At 41.0% G+C, this 23,481-nt stretch overlaps 1 protein-coding gene across 1 annotated transcript; it reads right to left on the bottom strand.

Annotated features, from left to right (window-relative positions):
* Positions 1-14,335: 14,335 nt before the first annotated feature.
* LOC136397941 (DNA-directed RNA polymerase III subunit RPC10-like) lies at positions 14,336-14,662 on the bottom strand. The gene has a single exon (XM_066372398.1). It carries the CDS (start codon positions 14,660-14,662, stop codon positions 14,336-14,338), a length of 327 nt encoding a protein of 108 aa, XP_066228495.1.
* Between the last annotated feature and the right edge of the window lie 8,819 nt (positions 14,663-23,481).

Below are 23,481 nucleotides of genomic sequence, written 5' to 3'. Positions count from 1 at the left end.
GTTTTTCTCAATATTGTATTGGCCATTCTGGGTCTTTTGACTTTCCATATAAACAATAGAATCAGTTCTTTTAATATCTAAAAATAGCTTGATTTTGACCTGAACCACACTAAATGTGCAGATTAAGTTGGGAAGAACTGACTTCTTAATATACTGCTCACAAAAATTAAAGGATATTTCAAAATGAATATGAAGTGATAAAATATCCCTTAATTTTTTGTGAGCAGTGTATATTGAGACTTTCAATTCATGAACATGGATATCTCACTATTTATTTAGATCTTATTTGATTTCATCAGAATTTTGTAATTTTTCACATATAAATTATGTCCATATTTTGTTAGATTTATGTCTAGGAACTTCCTTTTTTGTACTATTATAAATGGTATTGTTTTTCATTTTAAATTCTAATTGCTTATACAGATACATAAAAAAGCAATTGACCTTTAAAAATTAACCTTGTATCATGCAATCTTATTCTAATTATTTAGTAATTTAAGTTTTTATCAAACCTTTGGGATTTTCTACATAGACTATTATGTCATTTGCAAACAAAGACAGTTTTATCTGTCTCTTCATAATCCATATACCTTACTTTCCTTTCTAAAAATCTTACTGTATTAACTAGAACTTTCAGTACAATATTGAATAGGTGCGGTGAAAGGAGACATACCTTGTTCCTGACCTTTGGAAGAAAGTGTCCAATTTCTTATCATTAACTATAATGTTAATTATGGGTTTTGTTTTGTTTTTATAAATCTTCTTTATCAAGAAAACTTCTAGAGGCGGCAAGATGGCGATGGAGTAGGCAGACGTACCAACTTCCATCTCCCAGAACCAAAGTGGATTACAACTTAATTTTAAGAACCACCAACTGGAAAAACCAACTTTGAACTAAACTAAGAGTACTCTTTAACCAAGGAACACCAAAGAAGCCACACAAAGACTGGTAGGAAAAGCGGAAACACGGAGAGGGCGGCCCAGCTCCCGAGAGCGAAGGGCAGCCTGGAGAGACTCACGTGGCAGGAAGTGAGTTTAGCAGAAAGGGGAGGTCCCTGGACCCCAGGAACAAAGCCCCAGCCTACAGCCCCAGAGCCTAGAAGAAAGGTATGGACAGTATTCAGCTGCAAAACAAGTCAGGATACAATTTGTCAGAAAGAGACAGATTTCTCAGACCCAGGATTCTTCTTAAAGGGACCGCGCAGAAAACCTCTCTCACAACCACTCACCCGGGGCTCCAGGGGACGGGGAGAGAGGAGAGGACCAGAGTAGCAGGAAGAGAGTGTAATCTAGGAGGCACAGGGAGAAACACTTTGAGGGACAGCCACCCTAACCCCTGGGCTGAGTCATTTTCCCAATCTGAAGTGAATATTTCCCCCGGAACCAGCAATACCAGCAAAGGGAAGCAAGACACCAGCCAAACAAGCTCTTTCTTGCACTCAGCACAGTCACTTAGAAGGAGGGAGCCTTAAGGAATTCAGTATTGAGTGCTAGGGTCTGAGGTGCAGTACCCCCACCCACACTGCTGAGGCTCACCAGAGGGCTGACAGCGGCGGGATGAGGAAGCGCAGTCCTGTTGGCGGGGGCGGAAGCCCGGCCAGCCAGGACTGAGGCCCAGTGTGAGCTCAGTCTAACCCTGTGGGGGTGGAAGAGGCACACAAAAGCTGTCCGGCTGGCTGCCAGCCACCTGCAATTCTGCCCACAGGGGAAAGGCGAAAGCCTGGGATATACAGAGACCCCCGGCTGAGTGGGGGCATGCAGCCCCACCCAGCCCTCAAAGCTGGGGCTTGCAGCCTGACACGTGAGCACAAATCCGCCCGCTGGGGTGGGGCAAAAGCCCAGAAACAGGTCGAAACCAGTGGCTGTGCTCAGGTGTGCAGCCCTGCCCGGCTGTGGAGCTGGGGCTTGTGGCTCTATGCGCAAGGGGAACTCTGCCTGCGGTGGTGGGGAAAAAGCCTGGGAATAGGCAGAGACCCATAGCTGAGCAAAGGTGCTCACCCCAGCCTGCTGTGCAAAGCTTGCAGCCCTGGGCACAGCATGCAGCCCCACCCGAGGAGGTGAGGCAAAGGCCAAGGCTTGTAGACCCAGGCATGTGAACATGCCCTTCCCATAGAGGAGAGGCAGAAATAACAGTGACAAGGGCAGCAGGCCCAGGCGGGCAATGCCCATACCCGAAGGCCCAAGACAGCCGCAGAGGGAGTGGTGGGCCTGCAGACAGACCACACCTAGGGAACACAGAGGCCACACCCATTGTACTACACTGGTCACACACTATTATACAAAGACAGAATGGGAAGGCAGAGAAAAGCAACCCAACTGAATCAAGAGAAATCCTCAGAAAAGGACTTGAATGAATCAAATATAACCAAATTACCAGATGCAGAGTTTAAAAATAATGATTATTAGAATGCTCAAAGATCTTAGAACAATAGTGATCATAACGAACAACTAAATAAAGTGATAGCAAGTATAAAAAAGAACACTGAAATAATAAAAAAGAATCAGTCAGAAATAACAAATACAATATCAGAAATGAAGACCACAATGGAAGGAATTAAAAGCAGGATGGGTGAAGCTCAGGATTGAATCAGCAAGTTAGAGGAGAAGATAAATGAAGGCACAGAAGCAGAGCAGCAAAAATAAAAGAGACTCAAAAACTCTGAGGAAACTCTAAGAGAGCTCTGTGAAAACATGAAGAGAAGTAACAAGGGGTTCCTGAAGAAGAGAAAGAACAAGGAATAGAGACTTTGTTCAATAAATCATAGCTGAAAATGTCCCTAAATGGATGCAGGAAAAAGTCACATAAGTTCAAGAAGCACAGAGAATTCCATTAAAGAGAAACCCAAAGAAATCTACACCAAGACACATCATAATTAAAATACCAAAGCTAAATGATAAAGAGAAAATATTAAAAGCTGCTAGAGAAAAAAAGGCTATCACCTACAAAGAAGCCCCTATAAGGATGACATCCAACTTCTCAACTGAAAAACTTGAGGCCAGAAGGGAATGGCAAGAAATATTCAAAGTAATGCAGAACAAGAACCTACAACCAAGACTTCTTTATCCAGCAAGTCTATCATTTAAAATTGAAGGAGAAATAAAAAGCTTCCCAGACAAAAAATAACAAACCAAAAACTCAAGAAATTCATTACAACCAAACCAATGTTACAAGAAATGTTAAGGGGCCTGTTGTAAACAGATCAAAGTGGGAAAAGAATATAACAAAAGAGGAACACAGCTTTAAAGAATAAAATGGCAAAAACAACTACATATCAATAATAACCTTAAATGTAAATGAATTAAATGATACAATCAAAAGACATACCATAGCTGCATGGATAAGAAAACAAGACCCACACATATGCCATCTACAAGAGACACACCTTAAAACAAAAGATGCACATGGACTGAAGGTAAAAGGATGGAAAAAAAAAATTTCATGCAAATGGAAATGAAAAAAAAGCTGGAGTAGCAATACTTATATCAGACAAAATGGACTTTTAAAAAAGGCTATAATAAGAGATAAAGAAGGTCACTACATAATGATGAAGGGAGCAATCCAACAGGAAGAGATAACCATTATAAATATCTACGCACCTAACATAGGAGCACCTAAATATATAAAGCAGACTTTGATGGATATAAAAGGTGAGATCAATAGCAATACTATCATACTAGGGGATTTCAATATCTCACTAACATCACCAGATAGATCCTCAAGAAGAAAAATTAACAAAGAAACAGCAGACTTAAAGGACATACTAGATCAACTCGATTTAATAGATATCTTCAGAATCTTTCACCCTAAAGTGGCAGAATATACATTCTTTTCAAGTGCTTATGGTACATTCTCTAGGATAGACCACATGTTAGGGCACAAAAGCAGTCTCAACAAATTTAAGAAGATTGAAATCCTATCAAGCATCTTCTCTGACCACAATGGCATGAAACTAGAAATCAACTACAACAGAAAAACTGAAAAATACTCAAACACTTGGAAACCAAATAGCATGTTATTTAATAGCAAATGGGTTAACAATGAGATCAAAGAAGAAATAAAAAAATTCCTAGAAACGAATGATAATGAGCATACAACAACTCAAAATTTATAGGACACAGCAAAAGCATTCCTGAGAGGGAAGTTCATAGCATTACGGGCATACCTTAAGAAGCTAGTAAAAGCTCAAATAAACAATGTAACCTTACATCTAAAAGAGCTAGAAAAAGAACAGCAAGTAAAGCCCAGAGGTAGTAGAAGGAAGGAAATAATAAAGATTAGAGCAAAAATAAATGACATAGAGGATAAAGAAACAATACAGAGGATCAATGAAACTAGGAGCTGGTTCTTTGAAAAGGTAAACAAGATCAATAAACCTTTAACCAGACTCACCAAGAAAAAAAGAGAGAGATGCCTGACATGTGGTGGCACAGTGGATAAAGTGTCGACCTGGAAATGCTGAGGTCGCCGGTTCGAAACCCTGGGCTTGCCTGGTCAAGGCACATATGGGAGTTGATGCTTCCAGCTCCTCCCCCTTCTCTCTCTCTCTCTCTCTGTCTCTCTCTGTCTCTCCCTCTCCTCTCTAAAATGAATAAATAAATAAAAATTTAAAAAAAAAAGAAAAAAGAGAGAGGACTCAAATAAATAAAATTAGAAATGAGAGTGGAGAAATAACAACTGACACAACAGAAATACAAAGGATTGTAAGAAAATACTATGAAGATCTGTATGTCAAAAAATTAGACAACCTAGATGAAATGGACAAATTCCTTGCAACATAATATTATAAAAATCAATCAAGAAGAATCAGAAACCTAAACAGACTGATTACAACAAATGAGATTGAAACAGTTATCAAAAAACTCCCAACAAACAAAAGCCTGGGGCCCGATGGCCTCACAAGTGAATTCTACCAAGTATTCAAAAAATTCAAGAGGAAGGAAGACTTCCAAGCTCCTTTTATGAGGCAAGCATAATTCTGATTTTAAAACCAGGCAAAGACAACAGACAAAAAGAATATTATAGGCAAATATCCCTGATGAATCTAGATGCTAAAATCCTCAACAAAAATTAGCCAACCAGATCCAGCAATATATAAAAAAAATCATACACCATGATCAAGTGGGATTTACTCTGGGAAGGCAAGGCTGGTACAATATTTGCAAATCAATCCATGTGATTCATCACATAAACAAAAGGAAGGAGAAAAACCACATGATAATTTCAATAGATGCAGAAAAAGCATTTGATAAAATCCAGCACCCATTCATGATCAAAACTCTTAGCAAAGTGGGAATAGAGGGAACATACCTCAACATGATAAATGCCATCTATGACAAACCCACAGCCAGCATCATACTCAATGGGCAAAAATTAAAAGCAATCCCCTTAAGATCAGGAACAAGGCAGGGGTGCCCTCTTTCACCACTCTTATTCAACATAGTCCTGGAAGTCCTAGCCACAGCAATCAGACAAGAAGAAGAAATAAAAGGCATCCAAATTAAAAAAGAAGAAGTAAAACTATCATTATTTGCAGATGATATGATATTGTATATAGAAAACCTGAAAGTCTCAGTCAAAAGACTACTTGACTTGATAAATTAATTCAGCAAGGTGGAAGGATATAAAATTAATACTCAGAAAACAGAGGCATTTTTATATACCAACAATGAACTGTCAGAAAGAGAAATTAAGGAAACAATCTCTTCACTATTGCAACAACAACAACAAAATAATAAAGTACCTAGGAGTAAAATTAATCAAGAAGATTAAAGACTTGTACTCGAAAAATTATAAAACATTGATAAAAGAAATCAAGGAAGATACAAACAAATGGAAGCACTATACCGTGCTCATGGTTAGGAAGAATAAACATCATTAAAATGTCTATATTATCCAGAGCAATTTATAAATTCAATGCAATACCAATTAAAATATCAATGACATACTTCAAAGAAATAGAACATATATTCCAAAAATTTATATGGAACCAAAAAAGAACAAGAATAGCCTCAGCAATCTTGAAAAGGAAGAATAAAGTGGGAGGTATCACACTTCCTAATATCAAGTTATACTGCAAGGCCATTGTACTCAAAACAGCCTGGTACTGGCATAAGAACAGGTATATAGATCAATGGAACAGAACAGAGAACCCAAAAATAAACCCACACCTTTATGGACAACTGATATTTGACAAAGGAGGTAAGAGCATACAATGGAGTAAAGACAACCTCTTCAACAAATGGTGTTGGAAAATTGGACAGCTACCTGCAAAAAAAAAAAAAAAATGAAACTAGACCACCAACTTACACCATTCACAAAAATAAACTCAAAATGGATAAAAGACTTAAATGTAAGCCATGAAACCATAAGCATCTTAGAAAAAAACATAGGCAGTAAGCTCTCCAGCATCTCTCGCAACAATATATTTGCTGATTTATCTCCACGGGAAAGTGAAATAAAAGACAAGATAAACAAACGGGACTATATCAAACTAAGAAGCTTTTGCATGGCTAAAGACAATAAGAACAGAATAAAAAGACAAACTACACAATGGGAAAACATATTCGACAATACGTCTGATAAGGGGTTAATAACCAAAATTTATAAAGAACTTGTAAAACTCAACACCAGGAAGATAAACAATCCAATCAAAAAATGGGCAAAAGAAATGAATAGACACTTCTCCAAAGAGGACATACAGATGGCCAATAGGCATATGAAAAAATGCTCAACATCACTAATCATTAGAGAAATGCAAATTAAAACCACAATGAGATATCACCTCACACCAGTCATAATGGCGCTCATCAACAAAACAACACAGAGTAAGTGCTGGCGAGGATGTGGAGAAAAAGGGACCCTCCTGCACTGATGGTGGGAATGCAGACTGGTGCAGCCACTGTGGAAAACAGTATGGAGATTCCTCAAAAAATTAAAAATCGAACTGCCTTTTAACCCAGCTATTCCACTTTTAGGAATATACCCCAAGAACACCATACCACTGTTTCAAAAGGAGAAATGTACTCCCATGTTTATGGCAGCATTATTCACAATAGCAAAGATCTGGAAATAGCCCAAGTGTCCGTCAGTGGACGAGTGGATCAAAAAAGCAGTGGTACATATATACAATGGAATACTATGGGGCCATGAAAAATAAGGAAATCTTACCTTTTGTGACAACATGGATGGACATGGAAACTTATGTTAAGTGAAATAAGCCAAGCACAAAAAGAAAAATATCATACGACCTCACTCATTTGAGGAATCCAATGAACAATGTGAACTGAGGAACAGAATTGAGACAGAGGATAGATCAAAGGAACCAGAGGAAAAAAGGACAGAGGGCAAGGGGATGATAGGATGGGATAAAGCTGAAGGGAAGGGGGGAGGGTGCTATGGGGAGGGGGGCAAAGGAGATGTTGAGGGGAATACGGGGGAGAGGGGATGCATTTGGGGCAACACTAGAATCTATGTAAACACAATAAATTAAAATCAATTTTAAAAAGTAAAAAAAGAAGAAAACTTCTCTTTGTTTTTACTTCTTTTTTTTTTTTTTTTCTGAAGCTGGAAACGGGGAGAGACAGTCAGACAGACTCCCGCATGTGCCTGACCGGGATCCACCTGGCACGCCCACCAGGGGCGATGCTCTGCCCCTCCGGGGCGTCGCTCTGTCGCGACCAGAGCCACTCTAGCGCCTGGGGCAGAGGCCAAGGAGCCATCCTCAGCGCCCGGGCCATCTTTGCTCCAATGGAGCCTTGGCTGCGGGAGGAGAAGAAAGTGACAGAGAGGAAGCAGATGGGTGCTTCTCCTGTGTCCTGGCCGGGAATCGAACCCGGGACTTCTGCAAGCCAGGCCAACGCTCTACCACTGAGCCAACCGGCCAGGGCCTGTTTTTACTTTTATGAGTGTTTTCTCTTCCTCTCTGTCTCTCTCTTCCCCTCCCGCAGCCAAGGCTCCATTGGAGCAAGGATGGCCCGGGCGCTGGGGATGGCTCCTTGGCCTCTGCCCCAGGTGCTAGAGTGGCTCTGGTCGCGACAGAGCGACGCCCCGGAGGGGCAGAGCATCGCCCCCTGGTGGACAGAGCGTCGCCCCTGGTGGGCGTGCCAGGTGGATCCCGGTCGGGCGCATGCGGGAGTCTGTCTGACTGTCTCTCCCCGTTTCCAGCTTCAGAAAAAAAAAAAAAAAAAAAGAATGAGAGTTGGAGTTTGTCAAATGCTTCTTCTGCATCAATGATATGATCATATGATTTTTACTTGTTAGCCTTTTGATGTGGTGGATTACATTAATTGATTTTTAGATGTAAGATCAGCCTTGCAAACTGAAATAAATCCCACTTGATCGTGGTGTATAATTCTTTTCATACATTTATGATTTGACTTGTTAATATTTTTAATTTTTTTATTCATTTTACCTATTTATTTATTTTTGACTTGTTAATATTTTAAGAATTTTTGCATCTATGTTCATGAGAGGTATTGGCCTGTAATCTTTCTTTCTTATACTCTCTTATCTGATTTTGATATTAGAGTAATTAATGCTGACCTTATAGAATGAGTTAAGAAGTGTCCTTTTTGGTTTCTAAAAGAGATTATAGAAAATTAGTATTATTTCTTCCATTAATGTTTTGTAGAATTCACCAGAAAAACCATCTGAGCTTGGTGCTTTCTTTTTTGGAAGGTTATTAACTAGTTATTTCAATTCTTTAGTAGACACAGGCTTATTTAGATTATTTTTTGTGTGAATTTTGCTAGTGTGCATATTTCAAGGAATTAGTCCATTTTATTTGAGTTATCAGATTTTTTTTTAATTTTTTTATAGGGACAGAGAGAGAGTCAGATAGAGCGATAGACAGGGACAGACAGACAGGAATGGAGAGAGATGAGAAGCGTCAATCATCAGTTTTTCGTTGCAACACCATAGTTGTTCATTGATTGCTCTCCCATATGTGCCATGACCACGGGCCTTCAGCAGACTGAGTAACCCCCCGCTCGAGCCAGTGACCTTGGGTCCAAGCTGGTGAGCTTTTTGCTCAAACCAGATGAGCCCACGCTCAAGCTGGCAACCTCGGGGTCTTGAACCTGGGTCCTTTCGCATCCCAGTCTGATGCTCTATCCACTGCGCCACCACCTGGTCAGGCAGATTTTTGTTTATTGTTCTCCTTTTTATCTGTATCCCTTGGGAAGGAAACTAGTAAGGAATTTCCAAGAATTGAACCAGGTTCTGTATTTCTATGATGATGAGAAGAAATTATGCTTATAATACACTTAGCAGCAGGACTGGCAAATAGAAAGTGCTGGCTGCTATTATGTGTATTATATGCAATGCTTATTATTCTATACAAGCATGTTTAACTCACAAGACCTATACATGTATATGTGAGCTTGATGTTTGCTTCTCACCTACCCTGATTTTTAAAAAGGGGAGGGCGACAAATTTCTCAGAGACAAGAAGCTTGGATGGTGAAGCAAGAAGGTTGGAAACTTTCTCCCTCCAAAATTGTGGCAAACTAGACAAAATTGTTAAAAACAACTATTTTGGGACTCTGGAAATTTATCAAAGGCATTAACAGATTAAGAACATGAATTGAAGAGAAATCATTGAACCTTAGCTAAAAACAATGGAAATCAGAGTAACATTTTTGCCTAGAATTGCTCTTATTCCTCCTCTTACTTAATTTGTGAGGGCTGGCAGTTATGCCAGGGTGGGGCAAGCAATGAAATCTTGTATCTTCTCGGCCAGGGCTACTGACTTGATTGGAACAAAGCACGGAAAAACCGAATGCCAGTGACTGTTGCAACAAACAGTAGCAATCTTGGTGAGAAACAGGAAAGGCCAACGTCACAGCTAGCTTGAAGTTGTGATCCTGGTTGAGGCAAACAACAGAGAGACAGACTAGTCAGAAATTTAACAATATAATCCAGGGAATGAGGTAGAAGTAGTGAGTTTCCACATATCCTGGTAGCCTAAAAGGCTGCATACATGCCCATGGCCACATACCCACTCATGAGAGACCAAAGAGGACCCTCATTATTCACAAGTGTTTTGCTGAACTTATATAACATTTTGCACATGTAACACACAGAAGAGCTTGAAAAACAAGTAAAAGTCTAGGGTAAACATGTAAACCATTTGAACTTTGAGTGCATGTTGCAACCCACACAAAGATTCACTAACGAAGAATATAAGACTATCTGACTCAAAGGATTTGAACACAACCTCTAACCTATCATAGCCTGACCAATAAGATACACTGTCGCAGGGTAAACCCTAAGGGAACCAGGGTTAAAAATAAAAATAAGAATAATAGTTTTTTAAAGACTAAGCAGAAATATCAATAGAGAAACAAACATAAAAAGATATTTGAGAAATAATGGCCAAAGACTTCCAAAATTTAATGAAAAACATTCATCTACACCTCTAAAAAGTTCAAAGTAAACTCAAATAAATCCACACCTAGGTACATCTGGTCAAAGTGTTAAGAATTAAAAAAAAAAAAATCTTGAAAGCAGCAAGAGAAAAAGTTCTCATTATACACAGAAGAACAATATGAAAAAAATATAAACTAGAAGGAAGTAGAATAACATCATTAAAGTCTTAGATGGGAAAATTGTCAACCAAGATGTCTGTACCCAGTATAACTATCCTGCAAACATGAAGATGAGTAGACATTCCAAATGTCTTTATTCAAAACAAAGGCAGAGAATTCATTGTCAACTAAGCTTTCTTGCAAGAAATACTAAATCTTCCAGACAGAAAGGAAATGACATCAGATGGAAACCTAAATCTACATGAAGAAGCAAAGTGTACTAGAAAATCAAATAACTAAGTAAAAGTAGTTTTGCATAAATATGTTCACACAAAGACTTGTGTGGAATGTCCATAACAGCAATATCTATAATAGCCCAACAGTGGAAATGATCCAGATGTCCATCAACTGAGAAAAGGATAAATAAAATTGGTATATCCATGCAATGAAGTACTATTTGACAATAAAAAGGAATTAACTACTGAGAAGTCACAGAGTTGATTTGCATCACAAATCTTGGCTATTGTAAATAATGTTGCAATGAACATAGGGGTGCATATATTCTTTCAAATTAGTGTTTCAGTTTCCTTCATCTATTTTCCCAGCAGTAGAATTAATTGCTGGGTCATAATACAGTTCCATTTTAAATTTTTTGATCTACATTTTTAACAGTGCATAAGGGTTCCTTATAGCCTTAATAGATGAATAAACTCATTCTGATCATTCAGCAAACAGGTATTGAGTGCCTGCCTACAGTCAGGCATGGTGGTAGGTAATAGGGATATAAAATGAATACAATTTAGCTGATGGTCTTAAGGAACTTGCTTGTTAACATCAACTATCTTGTGGAGTGTTTTTTCCCCCTAGTTTTTGGTTGGACAGAAAAGCTGGTCTGGACATCCTACAATGCCTCAATTTCTTTTAGAACTCTTGATCACCTTATTAAGAACTTTGAATTGAGAGAAAACATGATTCTGTGTTAATGTCACATATATTTCTTAATGTAAGAACAAAGGACCATTTTACTATATGGCTCTGAGTGATTACGGTACTTTTATTCCTCATCTACTGAATTGGTGTAATAACGTGTTATTCTATTAAATTATGATTTACACTATCTATAGCAGGGGTCCCCAAACTACGGCCCATGGGCCGCATGCGGCCCCCTGAGGCCATTTATCCGGCCCCCGCCGCACTTCGGAAGGGGCACCTCTTTCATTGGTGGTCAGTGAGAGGAGCATAATTCCCATTGAAATACTGGTCAGGCCCTGGCCGGTTGGCTCAGCGGTAGAGCGTCGGCCTGGCGTGCGGAGGACCCGGGTTCGATTCCCGGCCAGGGCACACAGGAGAAGCGCCCATTTGCTTCTCCACCCCTCCGCCGCGCTTTCCTCTCTGTCTCTCTCTTCCCCTCCCGCAGCCAAGGCTCCATTGGAGCAAAGATGATGGCCCGGGCGCTGGGGATGGCTCTGTGGCCTCTGCCCCAGGCGCTAGAGTGGCTCTGGTCGCAACATGGCGACGCCCAGGATGGGCAGAGCATCGCCCCCTGGTGGGCAGAGCGTCGCCCCTGGTGGGCGTGCCGGGTAGATCCCGGTCGGGCGCATGCGGGAGTCTGTCTGACTGTCTCTCCCCGTTTCCGGCTTCAGAAAAATGAAAAAAAAAAAAATTAAAAAAAAAAAAAAAAAAAAAAAAGAAATACTGGTCAGTTTGTTGATTTAAATTTACTCGTTCTTTATTTTAAATATTGTATTTGTTCCCGTTTTGTTTTTTTACTTTAAAATAAGATATGTGCAGTGTGCATAGGGATTTGTTCATAGTTTTTTTTATAGTCTGGCCCTCCAACGGTCTTAGGGACAGTGAACTGGCCCCCTGTGAAAAAAGTTTGGGGACCCCTGATCTATAGGATCTATGTAACAGAAAATTAGGCAATAGAAAAAGATCTTAAAAAGGTGAGTCCTCTGTAAAAGCAAGACACTACTTGAAAAACATGAGTTTAAGAAATTGGAATGGATTCTTATTTAATTTGGGGTGATTAGTCCTATGATTTATTTATGGTTTCCTCCTGATGCATTCTAACAGAGGCATCATGATTTGAAATTGAATAGTAGTTCTTACTCTGAATCTAGCTAGCTTCCTGGCTATTAAGGCAATTCACTGACCTTTAGAACTCAAGTTTGGCAGCTCGAGAATGGTCAATGCCTAAGAATCAGAAGGAAATGAGACAGAAGAAGCAGTATACAGAGAAGGCTCATGGGTAATCTTTTGCTTTTGTGAACCTTCCACCTGGAAAAATGACCTGGAAAGTATCACAAAGGGCACATTGTCTAGAAGGGCCAGAATCAGAGTTGTGGAAAGGGAAGAATATGTTTTAACATGGCCTCATGAGGCTGGCTATGTCCCGGGGTGGGGAAAGCTTCTTCAGAAAAGGTATCACCAACTCCAGTGACAAGGATTAAGACTTAGGGCATGAAACCTCATTAGCTCAGGCTTCATTAAACTGGAATGTATGCAATTTGACATAGTCTGGTTTGATGTTTATCTTTGATTTGCCAATCCCTTCTTCAGGGCCATGCAAATTCACAGTGAAAACAAAATTTTGAGGGGAGTTGATGATACAGTTGGCCCTTCACATTTAATCGGGATAGAAAGGAGGCATTTGTGAAAAGAATGGCCACTTAAAAAGGTTAATATGCACAAATTCACACATTTTTACAAACTGGCAGAGAAAAGATTTAAATCTAAGACTTGAAGAAAGTTCTTAACCCCACATTACATGAACTCTGTGTACCTAGCCCAGTGTCCCAATGTGGCATACTTTAAATGGTGCTTTCAATTCCCTCTGCACAGTGCAGTGGACCAGGAATGAAAATGCTGATTGCCCGTCATACTCTTAGTGTTTTATCACCGGCATTTGTGAACCTGCCTAAGGAGCCTTCTTCTAAAAACTACTTCTCTTTCGTTTTGCTGCCATCACCAGCAGTTGCTGTTTTTTTCTGGCGCTATTTTCTACAACCTTTTTTTTTTTTTTAATCAGTTTTTAAGAATTACAGGGACTCTGATGTCAAGTAGAAAACATTCATGTTACTTTGACATGAGAGGGTGGGCACTGGGCTGGGCTCGCTAACTAGTGGATTTATTTCCATACTCAGGACTCGCTGTCCATGGGATTCAACAAAATCACCACGTGGGATCAATCCTCAGCCAGTGACTCCATGACTACAAAGGTCAAGGCTCAGTTGCCATTCAAAGAACAGGTTCTTAATGCCAGTTCTTATGTCTCAATTCATTGTGAGTTTGAAAGTATTGTGTTGCTAAAAATAAAGTACCAACTAGTACAAATACTGTCCCCTAAAAATAAATAAAAATGACAGTGGTTGATTTTATTTAGTATCTAATAATTTTATCATAATCTTAACAAGCAAATATAGAAATAATAAAGAAATCTAAATCCATGTTACTAGAAATTATGTAACCAGTTTGGTCCTAAGCGTAGTAGTTAATTTTGTAATCATGATTTGTGGTTTGACCTCTGCTTCTTAAGTCATTTAAAACTCTGAGAAGACAATATTAAACATTTCATTTCAATTAAATATTCAGAACAAATTTTGATTAAGTTTGTAATTAACAGTTAAATACATATTTAGAAACGACTAATGTACTAAGTTAATAAATTTTACTTTATTACATGTGCAAACAATGTAAATGTTCGAGTGTTAGTTGATGGTAAAAGAATGTCAAGTGCCTAATAAACATAATAGATAAATGAACAGGATAAGGTAAACAGACACTGACACAGCTGGGCCAGCCTGGCTCTAGTCCCTCCAGCAGTGGCCACACTGAGCATCGTAGCACTTGTGGAAGGTGGTCATTGGCTGATCTGCAGAGCGGGTCTGAAGCTGCATGAAACAGGCACGAGGATGCTCACATCTGGGACATAGCTCTGCAGTAGAGTCAGCATTCTCCCAGGAGGCTGCTCCACCAAGCACATCATCTACTTCGTTCAGCTTTGGATACTTCCAATTTGCTACCTTGTGGGTGATGTTGTGCACAAAGGCGCAGGTGTTGCAGGTGGAATGGTGGCAGTGCTGTCCCTTCTCCACGATCAGCCCATTCCCGCAACCCGAGCAGAAGAGCAACATGGCAGCAGACTCCGCCCCGCAGGCTCCCGCAGCCTCTATGGCCTCCTGTGCGCCACCGCTATGACAGTGGTTGATTTAGGATTATTCCTATAATAAGATAACTTTTTTCCCTTGACTCGTGATAAGCTTCTCTGAGTGAGAGGAAATATAGTGCCTTCCAAATACAATTGCCAAAAACCCACAGCTTTACCTAAGACCAAACATTTGATGACAAGTGGTCATTACTGACATATCAAGTTAGTTATCTCAATAGGATTACCTTAAATGCCCTGGAAAGTTTGGGGGTTTCATGGGAATGTCAAACATGTACATGATGTCTACTGTATGTACCAGAGCAGGAGAGAGCTTCAGAAATGCTTCTGAGGCCTTGGCCAGTTGGGTCAGTAAATAGAGCATGGGCCCAGCATACAAAAGTCCCAGGTTCGATCCCGGGTCAGGGCACACATGAGAAGCAACCATCTGCTTCTTTTCCCCTACCTCTCCCCCTTCTCTCTCTTTTCCCCTCCTGCAGCCAGTGGTTCGATTGCTTGGAGCCTCAGCCCTGGGTGCTGAGGATAACTCAGTTGGTCCGAGCATCGGCCCCAGATGGGAGTTGCTGGGTGGATCCAGTTGGGGTGCATGCAGGAGTCTGTTTCCTATCTCCTTTCTTTTCACTTAAAAACAAACAAAGAAAGAAATGCTGCTGAACAGAGTATAAGCTCTACCCAAGAGCTCTAAGAAGTACCACTTATTTGTCCACAGACACTTGAAATATTAAATTAAAAGTCAGTCTTATCTAGTTCCTAAAATGGCTCCCAGATATAGCATGTTACTAAGCATCCATATGCACACTCCCCCACTCCAGCTGGATTGTCACCATCCCCCCAGTACATCATATTTTCTCATTTAAGAGGTATTTATTGAGCACATATGAGATGCCAGCACTGTACTATGCCCTGGGGATTCAGCAAGGAGCACAACCTTTGACCATGCCATTCCATGCCTCGGGGACTTGCCTAGACTCTCTTCATCTCCCTTCCTCAGCATTGCATCCCTCTGGTCAACCCCTAAGCATCTTTGTTGGTTCAGCTCACATAGCATCTCCTTTGTGGAACCTTTCCTAATCCTCTCTCCCCACATTCCCTGGGAGAATGAGGTATTTCCTCATCTTTATTCCTATAGCATTGCATACATATCCCTATTATACCACCCATCACACTGTGTTAGGAGTGTTTGAGTGTGTCTCCTAGACAATGAACACCTCTGAATCAGGACATGTGTTTATCTTTATAATAGGTTCATTTCATAACAGTATTTAATAGTACTTAATATATAGAAACATTAACTAGATGCTGAATAAATTCTGGCCTGACGGATCTAAATGTATGTAAAAATGATACTTGATTTTACTACGCTATGCATGTAAAAACATGAGAATTCTTCAGACACTTGTCAGAATGTTCCCTTTGACTATATAAGCAGAAGAATTGAATTTATTTGATTGTTACATTATCTTAGATTATATGTACTAAGTGGGATTAACTGTGACACATTCTCAAATCATATAAAATGACAGAGACTGAGTAGTTCGGGAAGAAGACAGTAACTGAGCAAGGACTTCATGTCCTGAAGCCCCAATCCGTTTTTCAATTTTTTTTTTAGTGATGTTATTATACTGCATGGGTCTGAATTTTGCCAGAATTTAACTATGTCCTCTGGTCTATGATAAAACACCTACATTTTCAAGCAATCCAGAATATTTCCTTCATGAAAAATGCCTTTCACCTGCTTCAGATGGCCAGTGACCTCTGTTGGGGTATTGGCTTTGTGGGTTGGTGTCTGTCTGTGAAGCAGCCTGCCAGTCTGGGACGATGCAAGGCAGAGGCAGATATGATGCGTGGGGAAGCGCTTTGTTAACAGAAAGTGCTGGAGAAGCATGAGGAGGTTGTCGTCATTATAGTTCGTACTGCAAGAAGTTGACAGTCTAGACCGTGTTGGTAAACTTATTCTGTAAGGACCAGTTAGTAAATATTTCAGGCTTCGCAGGCTGTGTGGTCTCTGACACAATTGCTCAACTCTGTAGCAGGAAAGCAGTCACAGAGAGTAAGTATGGTTGTGTTCCGACATAACTTTATTCATGGATTCTGAAATTTGTATTTCATAAAATGGTCACGTATCATAAAATACAATCCTTTTTTTCATTTTGCCAATTATTAAAAAAAAAAATCTAGAAATCATTCTCCTCCAAGAAGCCTTCCTTGATTTTCAACCTTGAACTGGAAAAAACCTTGAACCAATTTTGTCTGCCTTTGAATTTCTCCAGCATGTTATCTAAATCTACCTCAAGCCTTTTTAATATATATATATATATATTTTTTTTAATTTCTTTATTTTATTGATTTTAGCGAGAGAGGAAGAGGGAAGAGAGAGATAAAGAGAGAGAAACATCATCTGTTCCTATTTGTGCTCTGACCCAGGATTGAACCTGCAACCTCTGCACTTCTAGATGATGGTCTAACCAACTGAGCTATCCAGCCAAGGCTACCTGAAGGTTCTTGATCCATATCTTCATATTATTTTTATTTTCAGATACATTTGCTGATGGAGGCAAGGTCTCTGAATCCTCCCTTAAACAACTCATATTTCTTATCACAGTGCCTTACTCAAAGTAGATACTAAATATATAGTTACCAATTGAATAAAAGAAAAAATCCAGTAAGCTGACAAACTGATTCATCTATAGCAGGACTGTTCAGCCCAGTAGAATTTTCTGCTATGATGGAAGTAGTTTTTACTTGTGCTGTCTACGACAATAGCCCCTGGAATATGGCTAATGTGACTAAGAAACTGCACTTTTAAGTTAATTTAACCTTAATTACTTTAAATTTAAATAGCCATATTTGACTAATGACTACCTTATTGGATAGCACAGGTCTATAGGACAATAATTAATTTCTATTGTGAGCGGATTGTGTATTTGGGCAGTAAATTCAAACCACGTGAATTGAAAATATTATATAATGCAAACCAGTTGTGGGTTAGTGGTCGAAAATCCAGCAGGATGACTGGATATTCCACTTGTCAAGCAATGGGAAGATACCCACCCTGTGGTATTTACATTCTGGGGAGCTAGGTCTGGTAGAGACAGACAATAAGCAAGATTAAAAGGTTAAATTTGTGTGAGATTAGCAGGAGATACGTGTTATGGAAAAAAAAACAACAACAAACAAACAAAAAAACAGAAAGAAAAACAAAAAGTAAAGCAAGACCAGGCCAGCTGAGAGTGCCTGAGGGGGCTGGGCAGGCTGAATATTAAACAGAGTGGTCAAGACAGGCTTCATTAGTAAGGCGGGATCTGAGCTCAGACTAGAGGAGGGCAGGGGGGAGGGGCGGAGAAAATGAGAAAAGTGCGGAACTCTGCAGCAAGGGGCAGGTCTCTATCATGAGCCGAACTCAGCACGTTATCACAAAGAAAATGAGCCTGGTAGGGCCCTGAGAAAGGACAGTTTTATTGATTATGTTAACAAAGCCACAGTAGATGTTTCCAGAACCATCTCTTGAAGTTAGAAATTAAAACTAAGTGGCAGGCAGGCTCGCTCTACTTTTTACTGCAGTAAGTTTCTGGAAAACACAACAGTAAAAAAAACCAACACCAAAAAACACACCAACTTTCTCCTTCCATCTCTTTGTCCAGACTGCATTTCCCCACTTCTTTCCTCAAGATCAGTGCCAAACGCTGGGAAAGAAGAGTGCCAGCTGGATTTGCTAGGGGGCTGTGGCAACTGCAGAAGCAGAGTCCTAAATGGAAAGGGGGATTGCTGGGCAGGGCGGCGGGAGAGCTGAGACGCCCTCTGTCGGAGCAGGGCGGCAGTGAAAGGTGAGCAGGGCGGGTAAACGCCGGAGGAAGCGGCAGAAGCAGTGCAACTGGTTCTCGGCTCTCGTGACCATTTTAAGTATGAAAAAACAATATACTGAAAGGTAGTTTATTATTTCATTTAATACTCAAATTAGAACAATAAGAGGTTCACAAAACTAGCTTATAAGAGTTTTAAAATATTAATGAAAAAATATTAAATAATACCTGACAAAAAACAATAAAAGTGTTAAAGATATTTCCATATTGCTTCTTTTTTTTTTTTTTTTAAATTCATTTAAGAGAGGAGAGAGAAAGGGAGAGAGAGAGACAGAGAGAGGAGAGAGAGAGACAGAGAGAGAAGGTGGGGAGGAGCTGGAAGCATCAACTCCCATATGTGCCTTGACCAGGCAAGCCCAGGGTTTCAAACCAGTGACCTCAGCATTTCCAGGTCGACGTTTTTTCCACTGCGCCACCACAGGTCAGGCTCCATATTGCTTCTTGATCGGTGTCCTCATTTGCACTTTTTTCCACCTGTGTACGGAATGCACTGTTGCACAGATGAACGTTAGAAAAGAGTAAGGAACATAAATTTGTAATTTCCACATTGGGCGGCTGCCCAGGCGCCCACCTTAGAGAGAACCCTGATTACAAGTGCCATTTTAACAACTGGTTGGCCAAACTCAACAAAAAATTAGGTATTGGTTCTGCCGAACCGAACCAGTGCGAACTGGCTGAATCCCAGCACTGGTCAGAAGGACCAGTACAGAGCCTGCCGGACCCAAGGCAACACTGGTGACTTTCTTTAAGTGTAGGGATGGCACTGTGTGGCTTCCTCAAAGCTGGTTGTGATCTGAACCCTGGTGTCGCACAGTCAACCACAAGAGCTGTCATAAATGTGGCAAAACAAGGCACAACAAAGAAAGCATTTCCAGACGGGCAGTACAGCACCTGTGATATGAAATCTTAGAAACAGCAACCCAAGGCTTCTCAGTAACCCCACTGAGATTAGGATCAAAATCCTTTATCGATCAGATCTAATAAAAATTTTGTTCAAGGCCCTGGCCGGTTTGCTCAGTGGTAGAGCGTCGGCCTGGCGTGCAGGGGTCCCGGGTTCGATTCCTGGCCAGGGCACACAGGAGAAGCGCCCATCTGCTTCTCCACCCCTCCCCCTCTCCTTCCTCTCTGTCTCTCTCTTCCCCTCCCGCAGCCAAGGCTCCATTGGAGCAAAGATGGCCCGGGCGCTGGGGATGGCTCCTTGGCCTCTGCCCCAGGCGCTAGAGTGTCTCTGGTGGCGACAGAGCGACCCCCCGGAGGGGCAGAGCATCGCCCCCTGGTGGGCAGAGCGTCGCCCCCTGGTGGGCGTGCCGGGTGGATCCCAGTCGGGCGCATGCGGGAGTCTGTCTGACTGTCTCTCCTCGTTTCCAGCTTCGGAAAAATACAAAAAAAAATTTTTTTTTTGTTCAAGGGCCATTGGCAGAGTCTATGAAATATTCCAGAAGAAGATCCGTTATGTGTTTCAAAGAATCAATTTGAAATTCTTTGGTGCATCTAAAATTAAAGACTCAGCAGGCCATTTTAACTTGTATCTTTCAAAACATCGTTGTCAGGTATGTTAGCTCCAGTATACTCTTGGGCATAGAGAACCTGCCCTCTTGCAATTCTTCAGGAATGGTTTTGGTGCTCCCAGGGGTACATGACCTGGAGTGAACTGGGGAGACTAAGGCAAGCAACGGTCTGGACCATACCCATGCCATTTGGTAAAACCAAAAGCCAACACTGATTAAGGGCCTGCCTAGAACATCTGTCGTTGGGTGTGCTGAGAATATTTTATTTCAGACTGTGGGCTGTGACTCATTAGTGACCTTATCTGAAATCACTTTAATAAATTACAATCAGCATTTTTTCTTTGGGTTAATAAATTTATTGTCTGACAACTTAATGCTGGTATTTCCTTTACATGGAGAAAGAGGAAGAGGATGCTTGTCCTTAATCCCACTCCTCATGTCACCTCCTTTAGAAAGTCTTCCCTGACTACTCATTCTAAAGAGCCCCCCCCAGCACGTGCATGTGCGTACACACACACCAATCTGTTTTCTGTATAATTTAGAAATTAAATTTAATGAGGTGACACTGATCACACACCACTCTGTTTTATTGTCTTTAGAGCATACATGCCTGACCTGTGGTGGCGCAGTGAATAAAGTGTCGACCTGGAACGCTGAGGTCGCCAGTTCAAAACCCTGGGCTTGCCTGGTCGAGACACATATGGGAGTTGATGCTTCCTGCTTCTCTCTCTCTCTCTCTCTCTCTCTCTCCTCTCTAAAATGAATAAAGTCTTAAAAGTAAATTAAAAATAAATAAATAAAGCACATTTACAAGTAACTAAAATCTTATTTATTTTCTCTCCCATTACCCACCACACTAGAACAGCAGCTCTAAGAGCTCAGGGTGTGGCTGTCTTGTTCGTTGCTATTTCTCCAGTGTCCAGAACAGTGCCAAACACCTAGTGGGAGCTCCATCAACATTTATGGCCTTGAATTATAATTGTCCTGAGTGGCAAGTTCCAGCCCATGCTTATAGCTGCTGTTCATTCCAAAAGCTGTTGCTCTGCTTTCTTGTTCTGTCCTGAGGACCTGGTGCCACCCTTTCCCTCAGTCTGCAAGGACTCAACACAAGCCATAACCCTGGCTCACATCTGGGCTTGACCTCCTTTGTTCAGCATTTCTCTATCTGCCAGCAGCTACAGTCTTGCCTGCCAACCTCAGTTCTGCTTCAGTTAAGCTCATTTGCACCAACTCTCCTTTAAAAAGTATTTTATTTTATTTTATTTATTTATTTTTTACAGAAACAGAGAGTGAGTCAGAGAGAGGGATAGACAGGGACAGACAGACAGGAACGGAGAGAGATGAGAAGCATCAATCATTAGTTTTTCATTGTGCGTTGCAACACCTTAGTTGTTCATTGATTGCTTTCTCACATGTGCCTTGACCGCGGGCCTTCAGCAGACCGAGCAACCCTTGCTGGAGCCAGCGACCTTGGGTCCAAGCTGGTGAGCCTCGCTCAAACCAGATGAGCCCGCACTCAAGCTGGCGACCTCGGGGTCTCGAACCTCGGTCCTTCCGCATCCCAGTCCGACGCTCTATCTACTGCGCCACCAGCAGGTCAGGCTAAAAAGTATTTTTCAGTCTTTTTTAATATACAGGTTTATGAATTTTAATGAAAAACTAGATCCATGTAACCACCACCACAATCAGGAAACCTCCCCAAAACTCCATCATGTTTTGTAGTCACACTCTCCTTCCACCCCTAACCCTTGGCGACCAGTGATTTGCTATCACTTTAATTTTATTTTTTAGAGACTGCCATATAACTGGGTTTATGTAGCATATAACCACTTGAGGCTGGCCTCTTTTACCAAACATTATTCCCTTAGAGATTCGTGGAAGTTGTCGCATGGATCAATAAGTTTATTTTGTTTTTAATGCTGAGTATCTTTTCCTTGTATAGATAGATGGACCATGGTTGGTTAGCCAATCTCCTGTTGAAGAACACTTAGGTTGTTACCAGTTTGGGGTGATTATAAATAACATGTCCAAGGATGCTCCTAACAGCATTATTTGGGGATGCATGAAGTTAGTGGCCATCTGGGTTCCCATTCCCAATGGAGTGGATGGGGAAAATGTGTTGGATGAATACCACGGGGCATGAGGCAGCAGCTAGAAGCCATGAGGGTGCACAGCAATGGGATTTTCAAATACTGTGAGAAGAGAAGATGAAGCAACAGGATGAGCTATGCACAGCATTTGTGCAAATCCAAAACACATGTATACAGAACAATAATACAAATTTTGCTGGAACACCTACAAACAAAAAGTTCGCATTAAGCACCATTGAGAGGGACAGAAACAATTGAGAGGGAGAAGGAGAGAAACAAAATAAAGTTTGTTTTAATTTTTAGAAATATATAAAATACCGAAATTAAAACATGTAAAAAGAGGCCGGAAGATTTTTCTGGGTTGTGGAGAAACTTTTAGCTCTGACCTGAAGGCATCTCAGTGGCTTATTAGGTTTGTGCTGTAATACTGTGTAATTTGTGTAATACTGTGCTGTTTATTTAGTATTATACTTGGTTAGTTTATTTGGCCTCTCAATCACCTAAGGAATGGCAAGTGGTCCAAAACCAGTTCCAGGTGCTCCAGTTATGCTGTTTTCATAGGCAGGCTTCCTGACAACGTGCCTGTTTCATTCATGCCTGGATCCTGTGTGTCTCCAGCCAGTGTTTTCAGCGATTACCAGGAGAGGCTCTGATTGGTCACAGGAGCCAATACCCGGTGGGGTGCAGCCCTATCAGCGAGAGTTCTTGAATCAGGCCACTTCGCAGGCAATGGGTGCAACCTCTGGAGGGCCTTTGGCTCAGGCAAGGATCCCCGGCCCAGATGGATTATAGCACAAAGGTGTTGGGATTATAAAATACAGCATGACCTTTCTTTCCCCTCTTTTTTCATAAGGAATATCTTGATGATGCTTTTCTCAGAAGAGAGGAGAGCTGTGAACCTTTCTGGCATTTACAATGTCACTTACTCCTTGACCCTGGAGTGGAATACACCCTGGACAAAGGAGGCACATTGCCTGTGAAACTCCAAGGATCACAGGTATTAAAATATAGACTGACTAGACTTTATACCCTAATACAGGCAAGTTGGGGAGTGACCAGCTATGTAGCAGGAAGACAAGTGTTGGAATTCGTTTCTTTTTAGGGAAAATCCAAACACTGCCCCTTCTAAAGATGCATTTTTGGCATCTTACATTACTACCCACTCACAGGATTATTGTGTCACAAGGAATTCAAGTGATTAGCATGGTGATTCATATATACATGCTCAACGTATTTTAGTTCCAGTTTCCTTTCATACCTGACACATAGTTGTTCGCGAAGCCCACCCAGCCTGTGTGTGAGCGAATGAAGGAGCTACGGGCATAGGCC

This window comes from Saccopteryx leptura, chromosome 3 (genome assembly GCF_036850995.1).
Source record: "Saccopteryx leptura isolate mSacLep1 chromosome 3, mSacLep1_pri_phased_curated, whole genome shotgun sequence".
In the NCBI taxonomy this organism is placed as follows: Eukaryota; Metazoa; Chordata; class Mammalia; order Chiroptera; family Emballonuridae; genus Saccopteryx; species Saccopteryx leptura.
The sequence above is the reverse complement of the archived record's forward strand: the minus strand, read 5'-3'. Positions and strand labels throughout refer to the sequence as shown.

What these genes read in the sequence shown, in the direction of transcription:
- LOC136397941 (XM_066372398.1), bottom strand. Translation starts at nt 14,662, where the DNA reads ATGTTGCTCTTCTGCTCGGGTTGCGGGAATGGGCTGATCGTGGAGAAG.